This window comes from Macrosteles quadrilineatus, unplaced genomic scaffold (genome assembly GCF_028750875.1).
Source record: "Macrosteles quadrilineatus isolate MER2022 unplaced genomic scaffold, UCM_ALF_1.0 Scaffold_4__1_contigs__length_99947679, whole genome shotgun sequence".
Lineage (NCBI taxonomy): Eukaryota > Metazoa > Arthropoda > Insecta > Hemiptera > Cicadellidae > Macrosteles > Macrosteles quadrilineatus.
In genome coordinates this window covers 12527571-12549003 of record NW_026542597.1, presented here as the reverse complement: position 1 = coordinate 12549003, position 21433 = coordinate 12527571, and the positions used below count along the sequence as shown (strand labels likewise).

Sequence of the window (21433 nt, the reverse complement as noted above, 5' to 3'; positions counted from 1 at the left end):
TTATTCTTATTTTTATTTCTTTTTATAAATACACATTTTGCTACTGTAGTACCTTTACCTATTTGGTAGTGTTTGGACATCTTCTTATATGGGAAAAGGTTGAAAAATGTGTTCATAATATTTCAAATTATCAAATCAAATACTTAGTCATTTTAACTACGTAAAAAATAATGTAAGTAAATAATTAAATATATTTTCTTAAATTGTATTTGGCAACAAATAAATCATTAAAAACCTGGTAAACATTAAATCCCAAGAGCACAACAAATAAAGAAAGCAAAAAGAAAAATCATTTGTGTCCTAAATGAAAAATGGCTTTAATACAAAAAATAACGTCTTACTAAGTTGTAGAATATGCCTACGGTTATCTGTAAATATCAACCTATGCTCTTATTTAAGATTTCCTTCTGACTCCTTGCGGGATGTCCCCATTATATGACAGAAAACTAACAGTCTTTAAAACTATGTTTTTAGGTGTGGTGTTTATGTACCAAATCTTATTGATTTATCTATTGCCGTTTTGAAAATATTAAGCCCATGCTGGACTTTAAAAATACACCCTGTATATGTGACCGTGAGCGCGGTAACTCGGGCAACAACGCTGCGAGTTTGATGAGATTTGTTACAAACGTGCCTAAGTTTATTAGAACGAGTTCGTGAACCAGCATAATCGGACTATGGGAACGGGTGTGTCTGAATTGCGAACACCTCCAAAATGCTGGAGACTGAACATAAGTCGCCAAGATTGCGCACAAATATTCGGAATCGGGGAAAATAGATGAGTCACTGTTTCTTGTAATTTATGGAAGATTTAATACAATTGTTTTAAATGTAATGTTTTAAGACTTGACTTGGCATGTACAAAAACGCAAAGAGTGGAAAAGTAAACGGATAAGCAAGAATTCATACGGGTAGTGGGGAGGCAAATTTAGTAAAATATGTAAAATAACAAAGTTGGCTCACCCCGAAAGGTAACCGGTGAACACTATGCTAGATGATATTGTATAGTAGCAGAGATGATATTTTGACCGGTGTTCACTCTGTATGAGTGGGACTCTCTTTTTTGGACGCCATTTTCCAAAATGGCGGATGCCAATGTTTGATCTTTGTATAACTCGAACTAAAATGATCCGATTTTGATGAAATTTGGTATAAACGTTTAAACTTACATTTATTTGAACGAGTTTGCGAACCAGCATGATCGGACCATGGGATCGGGGGTTTATGGGAGGTTTTATGGGGTAAAAATGGGATTTTATGGGGTAAAAATGGGATTTTCTTATTTTATGCCCCTAAAGCACAACATTTTCCAATTTCCCTCCAAACCAATTTAAAGAACTTAAAAAAATAAATAATTTAGTATATCAACGTTTTTTGTACCCTTATTGGTTACGGAGAAAATCCAAAAAATGTTAATTTAAAATTCCAATGCTATTCTTACAGAGGATATTGTCATCTCTTGTAGTTTTCTTGTTTATGGATAAATTTTGATCAAACTAGATAAACCTATTTATTTATACTAAGCTATTAATATTCTACTAACATTCACACTTAATAGCCTCCCTGTAGCAGCAAACCTAGGTACTCGTTAAATCTAATGTTATTTAAATTGAACTAATTTAAAAACAAATCATGCAAATGGAAATTTGCTTAGTCTGCAGGTTCGCTGTGACGGGGATATTTTATTCTTGACATTTCTTCCTAAACCTAGTGGTTCAGGAGACATAAGCAGTTAATGTTGCGGGTTATTCCATGATAAAAATTGATCCTTTTTAACTGTTACAATAATGTATCCCGTTGGGCCTTCGCACTTTTTTATAATATACAATTGATCTTCTATTTTTTAAATAATGGACCCCAATACAATGCCACATTAAATTAACTTTTATATAATTATTATCAGTTACGGTATTACAATATTATTTCTTTAAAAATAAATAATGATATTTCTTCTTGTTAAACATGAAAAACACTAGTGAAAGGTGCTTTGTGCCTAACTCACCTTTTAGTGTATATTCAAGAGTTGTACTATTTCCTCCTCAGTCCTGATTTGAATATATGTTTTTACATTTCTCAAGAGAACATCCACACACTTTGAGACATGGTAGCTTGTTTACTGTACACACACACTTAGATCGAGAACAATCCGTAGTACATTCTTAGATGATGTTCCTTGTGACATCCATATTTCATCTACGTTAATTTCTTGAAAAATGCTCACTAGCAACACTAGCACATCTGTATCTTTGCATTGTACAACAATCCAACTGTATCCATTGTTAGCAGCATCTTTTTGTATGGAGCAAGATCATCGTATCTGCATCTTCGTGGTTTGAAATTAATGAATCTAACGGAATCCCAGATGTGGAAGTAGCCTTATCAAATTGTTCATAGCCACCTGCTGTCACTACAATCTTGCTTGGGTTTACTTTCTTAGAGGATACATCCATCAATTGATTTGAGAGGAAGTTAGCTACAGCTTTTTTTATTCTCAAGTCGATTAATAAATCAATTCCAGTTCTGTGACAATGGTATAATGGAATTATTTTTATAGCTATTAAAGACAACATCAATTCTGATTTGTTTTTAAATTAATTCTATTTAAATAACATTGGGTTTAACGAGTACCTAGGTTTGCTGCTACAGGGAGGCTAATAAAGTGTGAATGTAAGTAGAATATTATTAGTTTAGTATAAATAAAAAAGTTTACCAAGTTTGATCAAAATATATCCATAAACAAGAAAACTACAAGAGTTGACAATATCCTCCATAAGAATAACATGGGAATTTTAAATTCACACTTTTTGAATTTTCTCCGTAACCAATAAGGGTACAAAAACATTAATATACTAAATTATTTTTTTTTAAGTTCTTTAAAATGGTTTAGAGAGAAATTGGAAAATGTTGTGCTTTGGGGGCAAAAAATAAGAAAATCCCACTTTTACCCCATAAAACCCCCCATAAAGCCCCGATTCCATGGTCTGATCATGCTGGTTCGCAAACTCGTTCAAATAAATGTAAGTTTAAACGTTTATACCAAATTTCATCAAAATCGGATCATTTTTGCTCGAGTTATACAGAGATCAAACATTGACATCCGCCATTTTGGAAAATGGCGTCCAAAAAAGAGAGTCCCACTCATACAGAGTGAACACCGGTCAAAATATCATCTCTACCACTATACAATATCATCTAGCATAGTGTTCACCGGTTACCTTTCGGGGTGAGCCAACTTTGGAATTTTGGCCATTCGCCTCCCCACTAGGGTGGGTTTCATCGATTTCCACTAGAGTGTGCAATTAATTGTATTGACCTTTCCTATTGCAATGTATATTGTTTAACGGAATAAAGAATTGTCTATTGTCTATTGTCTATTGTCTATAATTGTGATATATTATATTTTTAAACGTGACAGAGTTTTTTTTTTCATTTCAGGATTCTGAATCAACCACTTTTGTGATTTCGTGATTTTTGTGTTGAAATAAATATAACTTTCTAAGGAAGGGAATGATTTCATTTTTTTCAGTTTAATTTTTTAGTCTAGCAGCCGACGCTAATAATTTAAAGTCGTTTCAGTGCTGTTTTAACTAACAGCTGGTTTCAAACTGTCATTGACGTTTTTATGTTACAAGTAGTTTACTTAAATATTGATCGTCGGTGTTTGCCCGCATACTGTTTCAATTTTAAATGTTGTTTTTTCCTACCGTAACGGATCTTCGTATTCAGGAAATCTGTAGATTTGAACTATACATCTCTAATACTTCTACCCTTGGGTAAAATAAAGATTTGTCTGAAATCAAATCTGTGAAAGTAGGCCTATAAGTTTATGCCATGAAAGTTATGTCATGTTTGTAGAATGTGTGTAGTCTATATCGATATACCAAAATTATATCGAGGGTTATAAAAATGTGAACCGGTGTAGCAGGTCTCTCTAGAAAACACTGGGGAAAATCCCCTACCATATTTAGAGCTGATTTTATTGTTAGTGCAACTTCAGAGTATACTTTTTACAAATTACATTAACATTTTCAAAATCTGTTTAAAACTCAATGAGGCGTTCTGTTCACAAATTAACCCCTTCCAAATTAATTAAGTAGGCCTACATAGGCTAGATAACACTGATAATTATTAATTATGTTAATGTACGAATTATGGTAAAAAGATGAAACTGACTTTAGTAAATAACTAACTAAACTTTTCCTTGACTATGTTAAACAAACGTATTTGGCTCAGGTATTCTTGGGAGGGATACCTGAAGTGGGGAAGTCTAAGCTATTTTACAAAAAATACTTCCCGCTATAAATACAGTTGTACTCTACGAATTAATAGTCTGCAAATTACAGACGAATTCCATAAATCAATACGCTGAGAATAGTGGATACTATACTTAGGATTATGTTCTCTTGCAAACTTTTAAGTTATACGTATTAATATTCTGCGAACTACAGGTAGATTTAAATGTGTAACTTTCAAAACAATGGGCGACCTTTCATGGAATAACTGTACTACTTCAATGTCAATTTAGTTATTTAATATCAGCAGTGTGATTAGTGTGAAATCATGAAATAAAGTGAATGTGACACTGTTGCTTGCTTCTCTGTCAACGCAAACGTAAACAGTGTGAGCTTTTTCCTGTTTATTGCCGAAGAAACTAATAACCAATATTTACTTTCTAAATTCTTTTTACGGGAAAGAGTCCTTCACCAATATCAAATCAGGAATATTCTCAATGCATTTATTTTACCAAAAAATCCAGAATATTATTTAAATGTATAAAAATTATATACAGCATTTATTGCTCAATGTTTACAATTATTTAAGAATTAGGAAATGTGAAAATATGTTTGTCAAGTGTGTACTGTATTATGATGTTGAGTGGTTGAAGCATGCTCATATTAATACGAGTTGATTCCTTACTCCTTATTTCATTTCCACGTGTTTCAAATACATTTTATACGTTGACGGAAAAAACTATATGTAATTTATACATCATTTGATGTATAAAATTAAGGGGAAATGTCTAGAGAAAGCACAATATCAAAGTGGTAATTTGTATTTATCTTAATATCCACAACAATTTGCGTAACAATACCAAATCCTTCCCATTCTTGCGAGTTCAGTCGAGTGGTGGTAATATGGGACAGTCTCTACCCTTGTGAACAATAGCTGGCTCGAGTCACGAGCCCAAGCCCTACAGCAGGACCGGGGGAGATCATGGCAGGGGGGGACCTTTCCGGGGTGTGCATTTTGAAAACGATCGGGGTTAACGTATCCGGTTAACATCAATTCTAATTAGAAAATCTGGTAATTGTATATGATAAGTGAATATAATTATCTAATTAATACGCAAACTCAAAAATAACTCGTCATATCGACGAGTGCATGCTGTAACTGAAATTGAGTGTCCGCGGCCGGAAACATCACCCCCCGGTCTCTGACGTCAATATGACGTAGGGGGGTGATGTTTCCGGGGGTGACCTTTCCGCGTCCCCCTCAGATTGATGTAAATTATCAGCCAGATTCCTAGCTATGGTTAGGCTATGCATTCTTAGCTAAACGCTATGTACTGAAATCTGTTTTTTGCCCATAACTTATTTATTTGCAAATCTACTTCCTTATATTATTATATATTTGTAATCCTCATAAAATTTAGAACAAAGTGGCTATTTCCAAATATTGATGGGCCTATAATTTATACAATTTCATTGAGCGCGAACTTATTTTTTTTTTTTAATTTTCCAAAATATTTTTTTTACCTAAAAAAGTTTTTTGAAACAAATGTTCCTTATGTTTTATGTATAATATTGAAGCCCATGATTTTCCAAACAAAATGGTATATAGAACAGTAGAATTAACATTGTTTTAAAAGCTTCTCAGATCCGTTTTAATAAAACCTTGCAAATGCGCCAAAAATAGGCGGACATCAAGGCCTAAACTATGGACACTCGGAGGGTTAGAGATGTATTTGAGACCTTCTTCACTTAAAACCGTAAAACTAAGTAACGTGGGTAATTATATCGACCTCCAGGCCTCATGCGAAATTAAAATTTTTTTTTTCCAAAATGTTCGAAATTTCACGCTGATTTCAAAAATGATTGTAGTTTTTTTCGGAAACGTCCCGTTTTCCCGGAAAATGGGAAAAACGGGGAAAAATATTTTTTTCTCAAAACCCATGTTGTGGGTACTCAAATTGTGCGGAATTTCATCCTGAACAAGAATATGTAGTTTTTATTACTATCGCTTTTAAGTAAAACATCACCGGACAGGTTACCTAACCTAACATAACCTAACTTAGGTTTAGATTAGGTTAGGTTAGGATAGGTTAGTTTAGGTTAGGTAAAGTTAGGTTAGGTTAGTTTGGTTTAGGTTAGGTTGAGTTTCGTTAGGTTAGGTTAGGTTAAGTTTGGTTAGGTTTTGGTTAGGTTTAGGTTAGGTTGAGTTTCGTTAGGTTAGGTTAAGTTTGGTTAGGTTAGGTTAAGTTAGGTCAGGTTAGTTTAGGTTAGGTTAGGTTGAGTTTTGTAAACCTTCGAATCTAATCCTGTTTAGATTAGGTTAGGATAGGTTAGTTTAGGTTAGGTTAGGTTAGGTTAGGTTGGTTTAGGTTAGGTTGAGTTTCGTTAGGTTAGGTTAAGTTTGGTTAGGTTAGGTTAAGTTAGGTTAGGTTAGTTTAGGTTAGGTTAGTGTAACCTAACTTAACCTAACCTAACTTGGGAACTAAGTTAAGTTAGGTAAGTTTATCAATAACATGAGTATTGTAAGTAAACTAACCTAACCTAACCAAACTTAACCTAAGCTAACCTAACCTAAACTAACCTACCCTAACCTAACCTAAGTTCCTAAGTTAGGTTAGGTTGGGTTAGTTTATCAATAACATGAGTAGGCCTATTGTAAGTAAACTAACCTAACCTAACGAAACTCAACCTAACCTAAACCAACCTAACCTAACTTAACTAACCTAACCTAACTTAACCTAACCTAACCAAACTTAACCTAACCTAACCTAACGAAACTCAACCTAACCTAAACCAACCTAACCTAACCTAACTTAACCTAACCTAAACTAAACTATCCTAACCTAACCTAACCTAATCTAAACCTAAGTTAGTTTATGTTAGGTTGGGTAACCTGTCCAGTGATGGTTTACTTAAAAGCGATCGTAATAAAAATTACATATTCTTGTTCAGGATGAAATTCCGCACAATTTGAGTACCTACAACATGGGTTTTGAGCAAAGAAAAATTTCCCCGTTTTCTCGTTTTTCGGTGATATTTTACTTAATAGTGGTCCGATCGTAATAAAATTTACATATTCTTGTTCAGGAGGAAATTCCGCACAATTTGAGTACCCACAACATGGGTTTTTTATAATATCGGACGTTTCCGAAAAAAACGACAATCATTTTTAAAATCAGCGTGAAATTTCGAACATTTAGGAAAAAAAGATTTTAATTTCGCGTGAGGTCCGGAGGTCGATATAGGCTAATTACCGTAACGTGTTTTCACACCCGTCACATAGAAAAGGATTGTCGCAGGAACCACTAGCCATAGCCATAACGGTACTGTCTCAACTGGCCTTCTAGTCCAGGAGCTGAGGGGGTTTGAGCATGCATGAAAGTAGTACGCAATGTTATTGCTGATTATTGTAATATGGACTGTGATGATCAAAATTACGTATGTCGCCTATTTCAAAAGTGGTCGATAAGGTGGGAGGGGAGGGGGCAAACATGGCGGTTTGCGCTATGCGTTAAAACGCTGATAGTTCGAAAACGGTAAAAGATAGAACATCGGTTAAAACGTCGTTGGAATTCTAAAAATGTGGACAACAATAATGGTTATTGGGTCCGAGGTCGTATCTCTATAAATAAACAAGTTATTGTATAAAATATGTAAAAATGGACTTTTCGTGTAGTTTTCTAACCGAAAGCAGAATTAATTTGTGAGTGTCGCAAAGAAGTAATATCAAATATCTTTGCTGATAGTTGTAATATGGACTGTGGTGATAAAAAATACGCATGTCGCCTACTTTTCAGGTGGTCGAGAACTTGGGGGGAGGGGGGCAAAGATGGCGGAACGCGCTATGCATCGAGACGACTGTAGCTCGAGAACGGTACGAGATAGGACATCGGTTAAAACGTAGTTTTAATCCAAAAAATATTACCAATAGAAAAGGTCATTGGGTAAAAAGTTGTATCTTAACTAATAAAAAAGTTATAACAATAATAAGTTTAACAAAATCTACATCGTACAGCTATTTTTTTCGAAAATCGTATAGATTGTTGATAAATAATAGTGTAATTCCTTAATTACTCGGCTATATATTAACTTGATGCATTTTCTAAAGAAAAAAATATATTATTACGAATACATTTGGTTTAATAGGTAAAACACGGCCTCCAAACTACATATAATACTTGGGGTTTCGCCGCAATCATATGCATAATACAGACTACCACTACAAATCCAATTTTAATTATTTTAAAGTTGTAGGTTATTATAATATGATTATGTAACAGATTCTTATTCAGTTATGCCAGTTATTCAGTTCTTATAAACAGTTGTGCCGATATCAGCAGCACTGCGCATATGACGCAACCTATCGGACGAACCCCAAGGCGTTTGGAGGCCGTGTTTTACATTTTAAACCAAATGTATTCGTAATAATATATTTTTTCTTATAAGAAAATGCATCTAGTTAATATATAGCCGAGTAATTAAGGAATTACACTATTATTTATCAACAATCCATACGATTTTCGAACAAAATACCTGTACGATGTAGATTTTGTTAAACTTAATATTGTTATAACTTTTTTATTAGTTAAGATACAACTTTTTACCCAATGACCTTTTCTATTGGTAATATTTTTTGGATTAAAACTACGTTTTAACCGATGTCCTATCTCGTACCGTTCTCGAGCTACAGTCGTCTCGATGCATAGCGCGTTCCGCCATCTTTGCCCCCCTCCCCCCAAGTTCTCGACCACCTGAAAAGTAGGCGACATGCGTATTTTTTATCACCACAGTCCATATTACAACTATCAGCAAAGATATTTGATATTACTTCTTTGCGACACTCACAAATTAATTCTACTTTCGGTTAAAAAAAACTACACGAAAAGTCCATTTTCACATATTTTATACAATAACTTGTTTATTTATAGAGATACGACCTCGGACCCAATAACCATTATTGTTGTCCACATTTTTAGAATTCCAACGACGTTTTAACCGATGTTCTATCTTTTACCGTTTTCGAACTATCAGCGTTTTAACGCATAGCGCAAACCGCCATGTTTGCCCCCTCCCCCCCACCTTATCGACCACTTTTGAAATAGGCGACATACGTAATTTTGATCACCACAGTCCATATTACAATAATCAGCAATAAAATTGCGTACTACTTTCATGCATGCTCAAACCCCCTCAGCTCCTGGACTATTCCGCGCGTCTCCCGCAAGCCACTGTTATCGCTTGGACTTCGAACCTTCTTATTGCTCGGCAACCTGTACGATGGCCTTGAATTATATGTTTCTTGCTTTCTGAGAACCTCCTGATGACCGTAGTAAAATATGAAAAAAATTAGGGTTGACCAAGTAATTGCTCAGAATTACCTTTTCCATTACGATCCTATAACCAATAACCCTGCAAAATGTTAGATTTTGCAAGGTTAGTTCAGTTTAGGTTAGGTTTAAGTTAACCAAATAACCTAAACTAACCTTACCAAGCGTTTGGCTAGGTTAGGTTTAAATTAACATAATAATTTAACGTAACCTAACCTAAACTAAACTAACCTAATCATTATTGGAATCAGCACTAACTTAAAAAACTAACAGAATAACCCATACACTTACCTTGGATCAATACTGAAGTCGTAGAATCAATTTAATAGATTACAACAAATTACACAAAAATAAACTAGCCTATATAACTTAACTTAACAATATGATTATTTATTAAAAAACTGTGATGTAAACAAAATGGACAACCAACAACCGGTAACTTTACAATTACAACTGTGGTTCACTGTCACTTCGGCTTCGGGCTTCGGGACGGGAGGTATATCGTTGTTTTGTTGCCTGTTGCCTCGTTCGCCTCGTTGGACTGGAGTGGAGTTGGAGATAGGATAGAAACGTACCGTAAGTAAAACAACAACAAAAAAGAAACTAAAGAGAAGAAAAGAAAGACTGGGTTCTGTAAGGAAGAGGGAGGGGAGAACGAGTTTTGTTTTTGTTTTGTTTGACCTGCGTTCAAAATGGCCGCCACCTGCCCCACTTGCATTATTTTGTTCCGCTGTCCAAATTTTAGCTCAACTCGATGACGACGAGCTTTTGTTTGGTTTCAAGGTCTGCCTATGTACCGTTATTCTAAGAAAAACTGTCTCGAATAGTTTGAGTTTGAGCTAATGAGCCTACTCTATCCTCAACACTGACTTTGTCAAATTTTGTTTCTGATATTGGGATACCACTGAGCTTAGCTCAGTGTGGGATACTGTATTGTCATACGAACTAATGGTCAATCTCGAACATAAATATTGACGTATTTTTGACGTCAATGTTGACGTACCATATATTTAAAGTTGACTTATTGTCTACCTATACAGAATTATTATGAGGTTTAAAATTATAAGGTAAGTTACTTTCATATTATACGGAGGCCACACAAATACAGCGCGCTGCGGCGATAAGGTTAGGTTAGATTATCATAATTTTTTATGACTCATCGTAGACATATTTTAATTTTATACTCCTCAAGATTATAATCAATGCTTAGTGAGCAATGTTTTTTTAGAAACAAGATCACATGTTTCAAACCGTAACATTAACCACATGTTGTAAATTTTATTGTTTGTCTATGTTTGATTTTAAGTAAGTAAAAGCTTTGAGTTTTTTATTTGTTTTATTGTTTGAAAATGTTTTTGGTTTTTTTATGTAAATAGTAAGTTAAAAGTTTTTGATAGGTACATTTACTGGAATTTAATCTTATTTTACTCTTTTTTTCATGTCAGATTTCAAAAAGCACCAAACATAACCTACATCAACCCAGGACGTACAATGACGGGTCCTCTGCTTTTTTCTCTGGTTTTTTTTCTTTTCCGACTACGTTTGGTTTGGCTGTTGGCTCTTCTACCCGACCGATTTTCATGATTGAGGCATAGATTAAACATACTCCTCAAGGTATCCTCAAGGTAATCCTCAAGGTATCCTATGTATCCTTGAGGAGTATGTTTAATCTATGATTGAGGTCTCAAATTGAAGTGCTCGCACAGATTTGCAGCAAATCTGAAAATGCACAATAACATTGTAAAATGATAATAACATTATAACTGGCAAACCTTCACCAGTTATAATGTTATTATCCTACCTATATATTTTAGTCTAAGAAACTTCAGTGAAATACTGGCTATCATCTAAGCTAATATTTATTCAAATCGTACGAGTTTCAAGCAAATGCAAGGTGAAAAACCAGCATAAAAATTATTTTTCATAAGGTTTCTAAGGTTGTTATATGATAAAATATTAATAGCTCCATGAGTATTGGTAATGTTTTTATATATGTTTTTTTCTCATAAATTTGATTACCTCTCGGATATTATATTTCTTTTAACGCTGAAGAGCAGCACGGGTCCTATAGACTCAAAATAATCAGTAAATTATAGGCTTTAATTTGAGCTATCGATCGTTTGAATCAGTTAAGCTAAAGATACTGTATTACTCAATCAAAAATCATAAATTTTATTATTTATCGGATACCTATTGTATTTATTTTAAAGCTGCAGGTCAGCAAGGGTAGTCTAGTTACTAATGATAAATGTTTTATCAATCAGCACAGCCTAAATCGTTACCAACACCAACCAAATTTCTATTTTGAGAGCCTACAGCCGCTCTAGTTACTTAAGCTATGCTACATTATTCCCTTTGTATTGTCACAGAAAACATACTACTATAACCCAGAATGCCAACCGCATGGTAAAAAGCATTAAGTGTTTTGAGAGAGCTTTGCCTGTCAATTGTAGGCAGCGCCACCAGCGTTGCTATGCTGAGTGCATGGCAACGCTGGTGGCGCTGCCTAATACGATTGACAGACAAAGCTCTCTCAAAACACTTGCTTTTTACCATGCGGTTGGCATTTTTATTTTATTTTATTTCAACGGACATTCCATTTTGTTTGATGTGGTACTAAAGATACATTGTACAGTTCAAGATGAATAATATTAAGTAACAAATGTGAACTTTTGACACTTAGACATAGGTAACAAAACTAATAACAATAATATAGTAATTAACAACAATAATGTAGTAATTAACAACAATAATGTAGTAGCCTAATTAACAACAATAAATTATAGCAAAAACATAACAAAGACGATCGTATTACATAATAACCATAAATAACAAGGAAAACAGGCATGTTTGGGAGAATAAATATTAGCTTAAATAAGTATAACAGATTATGACTAGAGCAATTATGAACAACTTTGTTTAATATTTACAAGGAACATGCAGTTTAATGAATGTGATTTTGAAAAGAAACAAGGAAAAAAACAAGTGTAAATAATGATTGGCCTATTACCAACAAGGATATTGAAGATACAAAAAAAAATAAATAAATAAATAAATAAATAAATAAATAAGCTAAACACTCACGCACTATCTGCCTGTTCAGGCGTGTGGCCCTTTAAAGGCGCCACCTAACACAAGCACACCATTCACCCACAAATTCCGAATGCGATCCTTTAAAGGCATTGCCAAGCACATTCTGGGTTATAGTAATATGTTTTCTGTGGTATTGTGTACTATGATGTTATAATGTTGTGTTTGGTTGTTTTCAATGTAATTGACACAATAGCTTATCCATAATGATTGCTGATGATCAACATTTGTACATTTAAATAGGATTAACGCAACTTCCAATATAAATCACAGAAACACGTATTGTTTGAAAGTATGAATATATGATAAATCTTAATAACATTTACATTTAGGGATACCGTATGTAGTTCATAATTAAAAATTTTTTCTAAAAACGATACGATCCTTTTCGATAGGAAAAAACTACATCTCGTATAATCATAAAATATACCAATGGTCAACATCTTTATTAAATATTGACTGAAATTTGTACTGCTGGCGACCAGGGTGGTACCAACATGCGGCTATAAGTCAGAAAATGTTTCTAGAAAACACTAAGCTTATGAAATATGATAAAATATTTACACTAAATGTTGATTATATCTAACTGTTATATTCATCGTGAGTTGCATACCTACTGGTAATCTTGTAGTTGACTTTTTTAAACTCATTGTAAATATTACTGTTAAATTCGTTTTGAAATAACTTCTGTAGGCCTAATATTTTGCAATTGCTCAAATTCGAGCAACGTACACTAGTTAATCAATTAATCAATCCCAATCAATCAATTAATTGGTGGAGGAATCCCAATGTCAAATATAGGTCAATAAACTATAAAATGAGATTAACTTATTATAGCACCAAGTCTTAGAAGGGCTCAGCTTTAAAAAATAACAATACTGTAATGATACTATTTTTTAAAGCAGAAATTTTATTTTGGGAATTTCTTACGGTGTCAGTAATGAAAGTTTATTTAGGCCTACAATGGTTTTCAATGACTTGAGACGACAGGGACGTGCACAAATATTTTGTGCAAATAGCACCAATGCAATCCCATGATAAAATGTTATTATATTATTTGTTTTATAACATATTTTAGACTGTATCATGGAAATTGTACATAATGTTTACCTAAATTTATTTTTTAATGTCTCCTACAAATTAAACACCACGAGCAATGCTCGGTCTCTCTAGTCTCTTTTACACTACACAATACAGCATGGATTGACTTGACCTAAGATTGATATACGTATCCATCTAATAAACGTAATTCTAATAAATAATTCTATCAAGTATGCTGACTGGGATGGTAAGCCTGTACTTATGCCCTTCATCTTGCAAGCCATGAATTATTCCTTACAATTCATATATTTTTTATCACAAATCTCAAAAATCTTTAACTTTCACTGGTATCTCTAATATTTAAAGTTGACCATACTGTAAACAGGATTTTTGTTATTTGGCTTATCTGAATGGGGAAAAATGCACAGTGGCACAAGAAAAATAGGCATAGTTTTCGTGCTTATGGTCTGGCTGGTAAGATAAATGCATATTTTATCATAATAATCAATGACAAGGAGTAGGAAATTAATTTTGATTGTTGTGAAAGGTGTTTGAGAAGCCCCGGACAAAGTCGGTGGATGGGTCGGCAGAGGAGGACCCGTTTGCGATACAACTCATCTCGCTGTGCCCCGAGAGTCGTAAGCTGTGCATCGCCGGAGCCAGCAGCTACGTCATACTGTTCAAGTTCCGCAAACTGGAGTCTGTCGGCGACACGTGTGTGAGTGTTTTTTCTAGTTTATAAGCAGTAAAAGATTTTGTCAATGATTTCTGGATTAGATCATAAAATTGATCAATTGAAATTGATCAATTGAAATTCAAAAAATTTATTTAATAAACATGGTTTTTTGTAAGACAATGACAATAACTGTTTCATTTAATAGTCAAGGATTACATAAGAAGGTGTCATATGATGTATCTTTTAACTCATAGATTAACTGAAGTAGGTACCCAAGGAATCGTTTCCAAGTGTCAGATCATAGATTCACCTGGTAATTCACCACACAAAAGAACTCACTTGTGCCATGAATGTTTATTGATATTCCAATATTCAAATATTCTTTTTCCACTCATTACCTATCTGCTTAAGTAGTCGGAGTTTTGATCTTTGAAGCTGTGTTCTTGTACGCAGACACTGGAGATTCCTGTAGTCTACGAAGTCAGTGAGGAACCCGAAGTCTCACCCGAATGTGAATACCCGCCCAAACCTAGCCTCACTGACCCGGACAATAAGAAGGTGAGTCAATACAGAAAACCTTAAAAAGACATGGGTAAGAGCTAATGCATACATAACATCCAAGTAGAATTAATATTAAACTCTCATTCCATTTGAAAAATTATTGGAGACATTTTCTGTCACTACTAAAAAACAGTTTTCACAGCATTTCAGGATACAAATCTGATTTCATCCTGAGGTGAAAAAGTATTTTAATCACAACACTAAGATTAACCCAAAAAACTTAAAAATCAAAAATAATCATGCAAATGTGCAGTTAGTTATCAAAACAAGGAGAAAAAAACAAGTTCTGGAGAAAATAGTACCTACAAAAAGGGGGTAGGCAAACACAATAGACACCGACATGTCTATGTCTACAAGATTGTGGTTGAAGTGATTGGTCTACTGATTGTGTTTATGTGTACTAATCTTATTATGTTTAAAGTACTTTCTCTTTTGGTAGCAAGCTGGTCTAGTGGTTAGAGTGTGGGTCTTGGGCTCCCAACATCATGGAGTTCAAATACCGCTTATCACCAGTTCGGAGTTTGTATAAGTGATAATTTGGCAATCCTCTAGGTTTAGCCAGAAGTATGCAAATGGTTCTGGGCTAGAGCCCAGGTTCTAGGATTTGAAATTAGGTCAGAATATTTCTCCTCAGGATGGAATCAGATTCCAGACCTGGAGAAGTTTGAAAAACTTGTCTACTATAATGTTGATGAATTTCTTTGTTTTTCCTCAAAACATTTATGTAAAATTAGTTAATGTTGTGAAATGGATCTATATTATTTTCTTGCATGCTATCTGTCTCTGCAGTCATCCCTGGAGTACACACTACCTGTGAAAGTCAAGCCAGGCCCTATCAAGAAGCCGCCGGGATTCCAAGCACACCTGGTGTGTATCACCCCTGTTGCCAACGGAGACTCTCCCAGCAGCATAACAGCCCTGTGTATCAATTCTTCATATGGACTGTGAGTATCCATACTGTTACACAATCAAATAATCCACATTATTTACTATAGCAGTTGTACAGAATTCATATTCAATTCAGGAAAATTCTGCTTTTCCTAAATACTTTTCCTAAACTGAAGATGAAGAAACTGTATTGTTGTATTGTATACTTGAAAGTAGTCTGCTTTGTCTCACAATCCTGCTAAACCAGAAGAAACACAAATGTGTAACACAAGAAAAGCTATCACAACAGATACACCATCTGGTACTGACCATAAAGAGAAACTGCTAAATCGGATGAAAGCTTTTCAACCTTCTCCCAAAAATTGTACAGAATTCAAGTGATTTGTATGCCTTCTATTATTACTGTAATACTCCATGGATGGCTCTTTAAACTGTGTTGTGTTTAAGTTAAAACCTGACAACAGATGGGGTATCTTCTTCAGTATTCAAAAGTGAATTGTAATACTAACTTTCGCTAATCTCCGGGCATGTTTGTTGGCAGGATGGCGTACGGCAATGAAGTGGGCTTGGTGGTTGTGGATATCGTCCAAAAGTGTTGCCTTCTGAGCATCGGCACACCAGACCTGTACGGCAACGCGGATCCGTACCAACGAGTGCCGCGGTCGCCTAAACGTAACCCTCTCTGCGAGGGCGACGGAGAGCGGTGTCGATCACCGAGCATCGACCAGGTAACTTGTCGCCCAGCCTCAGAGCCTTCGTAAGGTAGTGCAAGAAAGCAGGGTAGTCGTAAAGTAGGCTAACAGCTCACTAAATAGATTTTTAATTTGTAGAATTGACTGAACATTCGTAATACTATTTTTGCTATAACTGTTTTCTTGTAAGGTAAATTTTGAATGTTTGCACTCTTGTAAGCTGGCTATGAAAGTTTTACTACACAAATAGTTTACTAACATTTATTAAATTGCATTGAATTTCTTATACCGAAATTTACATATCATCTATATGGACCAGCTGTAGCCAATTCTTTATTATTAAAGAACGTAGTTGAATAAAGCAACTCTCAGGTTGTGCAACTTTTTAAAATTATTTGTTTTCCTTTTTAGTTCTTGTTATTGTAATAGTTGATGTGACATTGAAGATGTAATGTGTAAAATAAATTTTACTTTCTGTTTGGCGCGACAAAAGTTTGTGGCACACTTTTTGTTGGTGGTTCAATTTTCAATTCAACTATGGTCTTTATTTTAGTCTACAATTGATTTGAGTTTTGTCTATAAAATGGTTTTTCAACCATTATAAAGTCGTTTTTAAATTTGAATACCAAATACACTTGACTTCTTGAGCTTGTTGTCTTCCATGTAACAACAACTTTCCAACATAACAACAAGACATTTTAATATTTTTTTGGAACAGCAGATTGTATATCTCTTTTAGCTCTTTAATATATGTTTAAAAATTTTAGGAGTGCGTATTTTAATCATTTTTACCAAGGTTTTGTTCTACCTATCCTGCTTTCTTGAAGAAATATTTTGTCATTAAACACACTCAACACACAAACTCAAAATTGTTGTAACATTTTTTTAAATTTGGTGTAGATTATTTCAGTAGGCTATTTTAATTATTTAAAGTTTTGTTTGTAGTCTAAATTTTGTTGTTTTATTAAAAGCTAATAACCAGTTACAACACTTTTGAAGCAGTCGCACATTCATTTGTACATAACAAATTTTTTGAGATGCAGTTTATATTTTTAAGACTTAATAGATCAAATAGCAAGAAAAAAAACAACAGTTATCAAAATATAAATATACTACATAAAACAAACACACACAAAAGTCATTACACATTCTGTTCAGTGGTTAAATTAAGTTAGCTATTTTACTTATTTTCTTATTTTTGTATTTTTCTCCCTTGTTTCTGATTATCATTTTAGTAATACATTTAGTAATACATAGTGAAATAATCCTCACAATATTATCATAACTGTGCAGTTTAACTAAGAATTTTCATCAGGAAATTTGCTTACCTATTAGTTTTACAAAGAAAGAAAACGGAATTGGCAGATGATTGGTTACAAAATGTTTGAAATATTGTCAAAACGTGTAAACTTGTTTGCCTGTACAGTATATAAACAAAATCACTTGTTCTAACTTTGCTAGTCTTCTAACACATTTAGTTGTAGAATAGTGGAGTCATTTTGCTGCTTCGCTGTTAGCAATTTAGTGCTACTAACGTTCAAAGGAATTATTTGTAATTGTTCTCTGAAGAAATTTCATTCCAATAATTGATGAGACATGTTTTTCAGTACCGTACTTAAAGTAGTTTGTGTAGTTTACCTACCTCATTTTTTTCTTCGGCTCGTAGTCAAAACTGTGCAATAATTTTTTGATGCCTAGAAATCACAAATATATTTAAATATTTCAAAAATGTCTTGCATAAACCATTTTTGAACAGTTGAATTAGTATAGACTGAACTCACATGTATCTCAGTAGTCAGTAATAATTTTCCATCTTAATATAATCTTTTTGTTATTTAATCGATTGCAGACTTGAGTTAATCATCAATGCTGAAAAATTTTATATTTCCTTCAGTAATAATTAAAACAAAGTTACATTCTTTCCAATTATATAGGAAAATCTAAATTACATAATAGTTTTCCCTTAGATGTTTTAAAATCTTTTCTGTGAAAAAAAATCTCAATTTGAATCCAAATATTGGTTGAAAAAAATATATCTTATGGAATATTTTTGCAAACCTATGCTCTATTACGCTATAAATCTTATTACTCAAAATGATCCAATTTTATTTTACATGATATCAAGAATCAAGAATTTTTTTTTCAAAATACAAAAAGTATTTTTAGACTATACCAAATCAATATTGTGGAGGACATGGATTTACTTATGTGTGTTGCAGTACATTCTGTTTGATTTGTTATTGATTTTCTACCCTGTTCCCTCCTGAGTGAACCGCATGAGTAGATGTTGTTATTCCGAAGGTCATAGACTATGAGGAGCTGGACAGATTGGTCATCAGTCCCGGGCTGTACTCGGCTCAAGTCTCACCCAACCCGGACACAGACGTCGAGACTGCGGAGGACGCTTTCTGTCTAGACGAAGCAGACCATCCGTCCAAGGACCGCAGAAGTAGTTCCTCGTGGAAGGGTTTCAGTCTGAAAAAACAGTTGAGCCGAGTAGACATGAAACTGAAACACACTTTTTCCGCGCCTCCAGAAAAAACAGGGAAGAGAAATTCCGTTTTTTACTCCGGTTCGAATGCGGTTTCCCCAGCAGAGAATTCGGGGAGTAATTCCCCCGAGTACCCCAACAGTCCGGAGCCGGAGAGTGAGGACTTGCCTTCTATAGTACTCATCAAGGAGGCGGAGTCCGAGGATGTGGTGGAGGGGGGTAGTGCCGTGAGACCTACGGAACTGCAACTGTTCGACCACCAGGGTAAACCGATCAGACCCCCGAGAAAGGACAGAAAGAGGGTGTCAGTAGATCAGAAGACTCCCAATAGGAGTGACACGAGACTGTTATCTGTGCCCAATATCAAGTACAGCAATCAACAAGGCCTGCGCGACCTGCGACGCAAGGAGGCCATGAAACTGTCCAACCACAATAACCAAGCGTTCGGAAACATCAAACGTAAGATCAGTAAGTCACAAACATTACGCACTTTCTTTTATCTGGTTATTTGGAATGTTCTGTGCTTGGTTTCGGGTGGATTTTACTAAATCTGATTCGGTTAACCACAAATTTTCACTTCATTTGAACTCACCAAGCACCGATCTCACTATCAATGAGGAATGCATGGTCGAAGAACCTTTTTCGAACACAACTCACTGTAAACACAGTGAGCTTTGACCATTTACCTATTGTACTGTATTTTGGATGCGTAATCATTGATTTTATTCAGAATGTTATAAAAAATATACTGTAAAAGCTACAAAACGATATTATTTGACTGCAGTTCTTTGATTAATAATTTGTATTACATTGCTTTGTGGTTGATTGGAGTTCAAAGTGATTTTTCAATCTTGTACTTTATGTAGAAATTGAAATTACTCAACTTACCTTCACAAACTTACTTACTGATGCTTGTATTTCAACCATAGTTATGGTATATTTTTAAGGTTGCAATAACTTTTCTCCTGCTTATAATACGTTAAATAGACCATCCAAAAAAATCAGTGCACATAATCAATGTTTTGTAGTTGGTAAAAATTTGATTAATTATTTAGCTAAAATTAAGATTATTAAAATCTTTGTTGGGTGTAGAAACTATTTTACTGGTCTTTGGCTTTTCACTTCTTCATCTATTGTCATCATTTTTGTATTCAATCGTTAACCTCACTGTATTTTAATACTTTCCAAATACTTACAACCCATGGTACAATCTAATTGTTAGTGTTTTCTATCCCTTTTTTGATAAACTTGCATTTGATTTTAAGATTTTACTATAGATATTTCAATATTAATATTTAAGTAGTTTTTGTGGTAGATTAAAATAGATTAGAACTCATTTGCATCCGTTGTAAGTAATTTAAACAAATTATTCCTCTGTGAGCTGGATTAGTTTGTGTGTCTTTGTTCAAAAATAAGATGGATATATTTTGTCAGTTGAAGGCGAATTTAGAATTGAAAGTACTTATTAATGCTATTCTGTTAAACCAAAGTAGTTTGACAATGATATAATCTATCCATACAGCTGAAAAAATGTGTTATTTTGTATATCTTGCTCCTCTATGAAGCTATGTCTTTTCCAAACTTTAACTTCAGTATTGACCTTTATTTTCGTCTTTATTTATTTAAGACGTTTCTGGTTACAATTTTTTTTTTTTACCGAGGCGATTAAACACATTTCTTAGCACCTGTCACACTCTTATAAGTGGCATTGTGTCACCTGGTAGAGAATGTGTTAAAGGGTAAAAACTTTTATACGACAATTTCAAAATATTTAGTTTGATTAAAAAGATGCAGATAAGAATAGTAAAAATACTAAGAATAAAACTTCTTTGTGACTCCCTTCCTATTTCTGTATAAATTCACAATTTATATTTTCCATCATAACTGCTGTGTATTCTTTCACTGTAAATTCCATTCAAACCATAAAAACTTCCATTCCATGATAACTTAATCATAAAACCAATCTCAACACCCAAAAAGCTGCATTAATATGCCTACTTTTGTCTTCTCTCTGCCCTCTACTAAGTAAGGCAATTTTTTTTCTTTCTTCTTTGATTTAATTTGTGTAAACGTTCAACTTTAAGAAATTATATTAGCGAGTAGGAAAATGTATTTGACGGATGCAAATGGGTCTAGACTTGTTTTGCCAGCGGCTCGTGCCTGATTGGTCCATTGCTACCTGATATTTGGCGGTAACTAGCATAGACTCCCGTAGAACCTCGTCCTGTAGTCAATCGTCCAAACCTGTTCCCAAGTTTTAATTTTACGTTTATTATATTTTGTTTGCATTTTTCTTTAGTTGTTCATCCTACATCAACGAAAGGACAACGTTGTTAGAGACAAAACCAACCATAGACGGTGTACATAGAATAGTCCGTACAATGAGTGTGCAGTGTGTGTTGTGTGTATATATTGTACTAACATTTGACTTTTTT

The 21433-nt window shown here is 34.0% G+C and overlaps 1 protein-coding gene across 9 annotated transcripts in view; it reads left to right on the top strand.

Annotated features, from left to right (window-relative positions):
* LOC128991635 (syntaxin-binding protein 5-like) overlaps window positions 1–21433 on the top strand; it is a 446590-nt gene that overhangs the window by 401137 nt on the left and 24020 nt on the right. For 4 of the 9 annotated variants that reach the window (XM_054414697.1, XM_054414698.1, XM_054414700.1 and 1 more), the window contains exons 12-16: window positions 14238–14408; window positions 14820–14924; window positions 15717–15871; window positions 16357–16543; window positions 18809–19466. In XM_054414697.1, the coding sequence (XP_054270672.1) occupies window positions 14238–14408; window positions 14820–14924; window positions 15717–15871; window positions 16357–16543; window positions 18809–19466 (1276 nt within the window). The remainder of the gene's footprint in view (window positions 1–14237; window positions 14409–14819; window positions 14925–15716; window positions 15872–16356; window positions 16544–18808; window positions 19467–21433) is intronic. The other 5 variants (XM_054414704.1, XM_054414702.1, XM_054414701.1 and 2 more) reach the window with 2 other exon arrangements.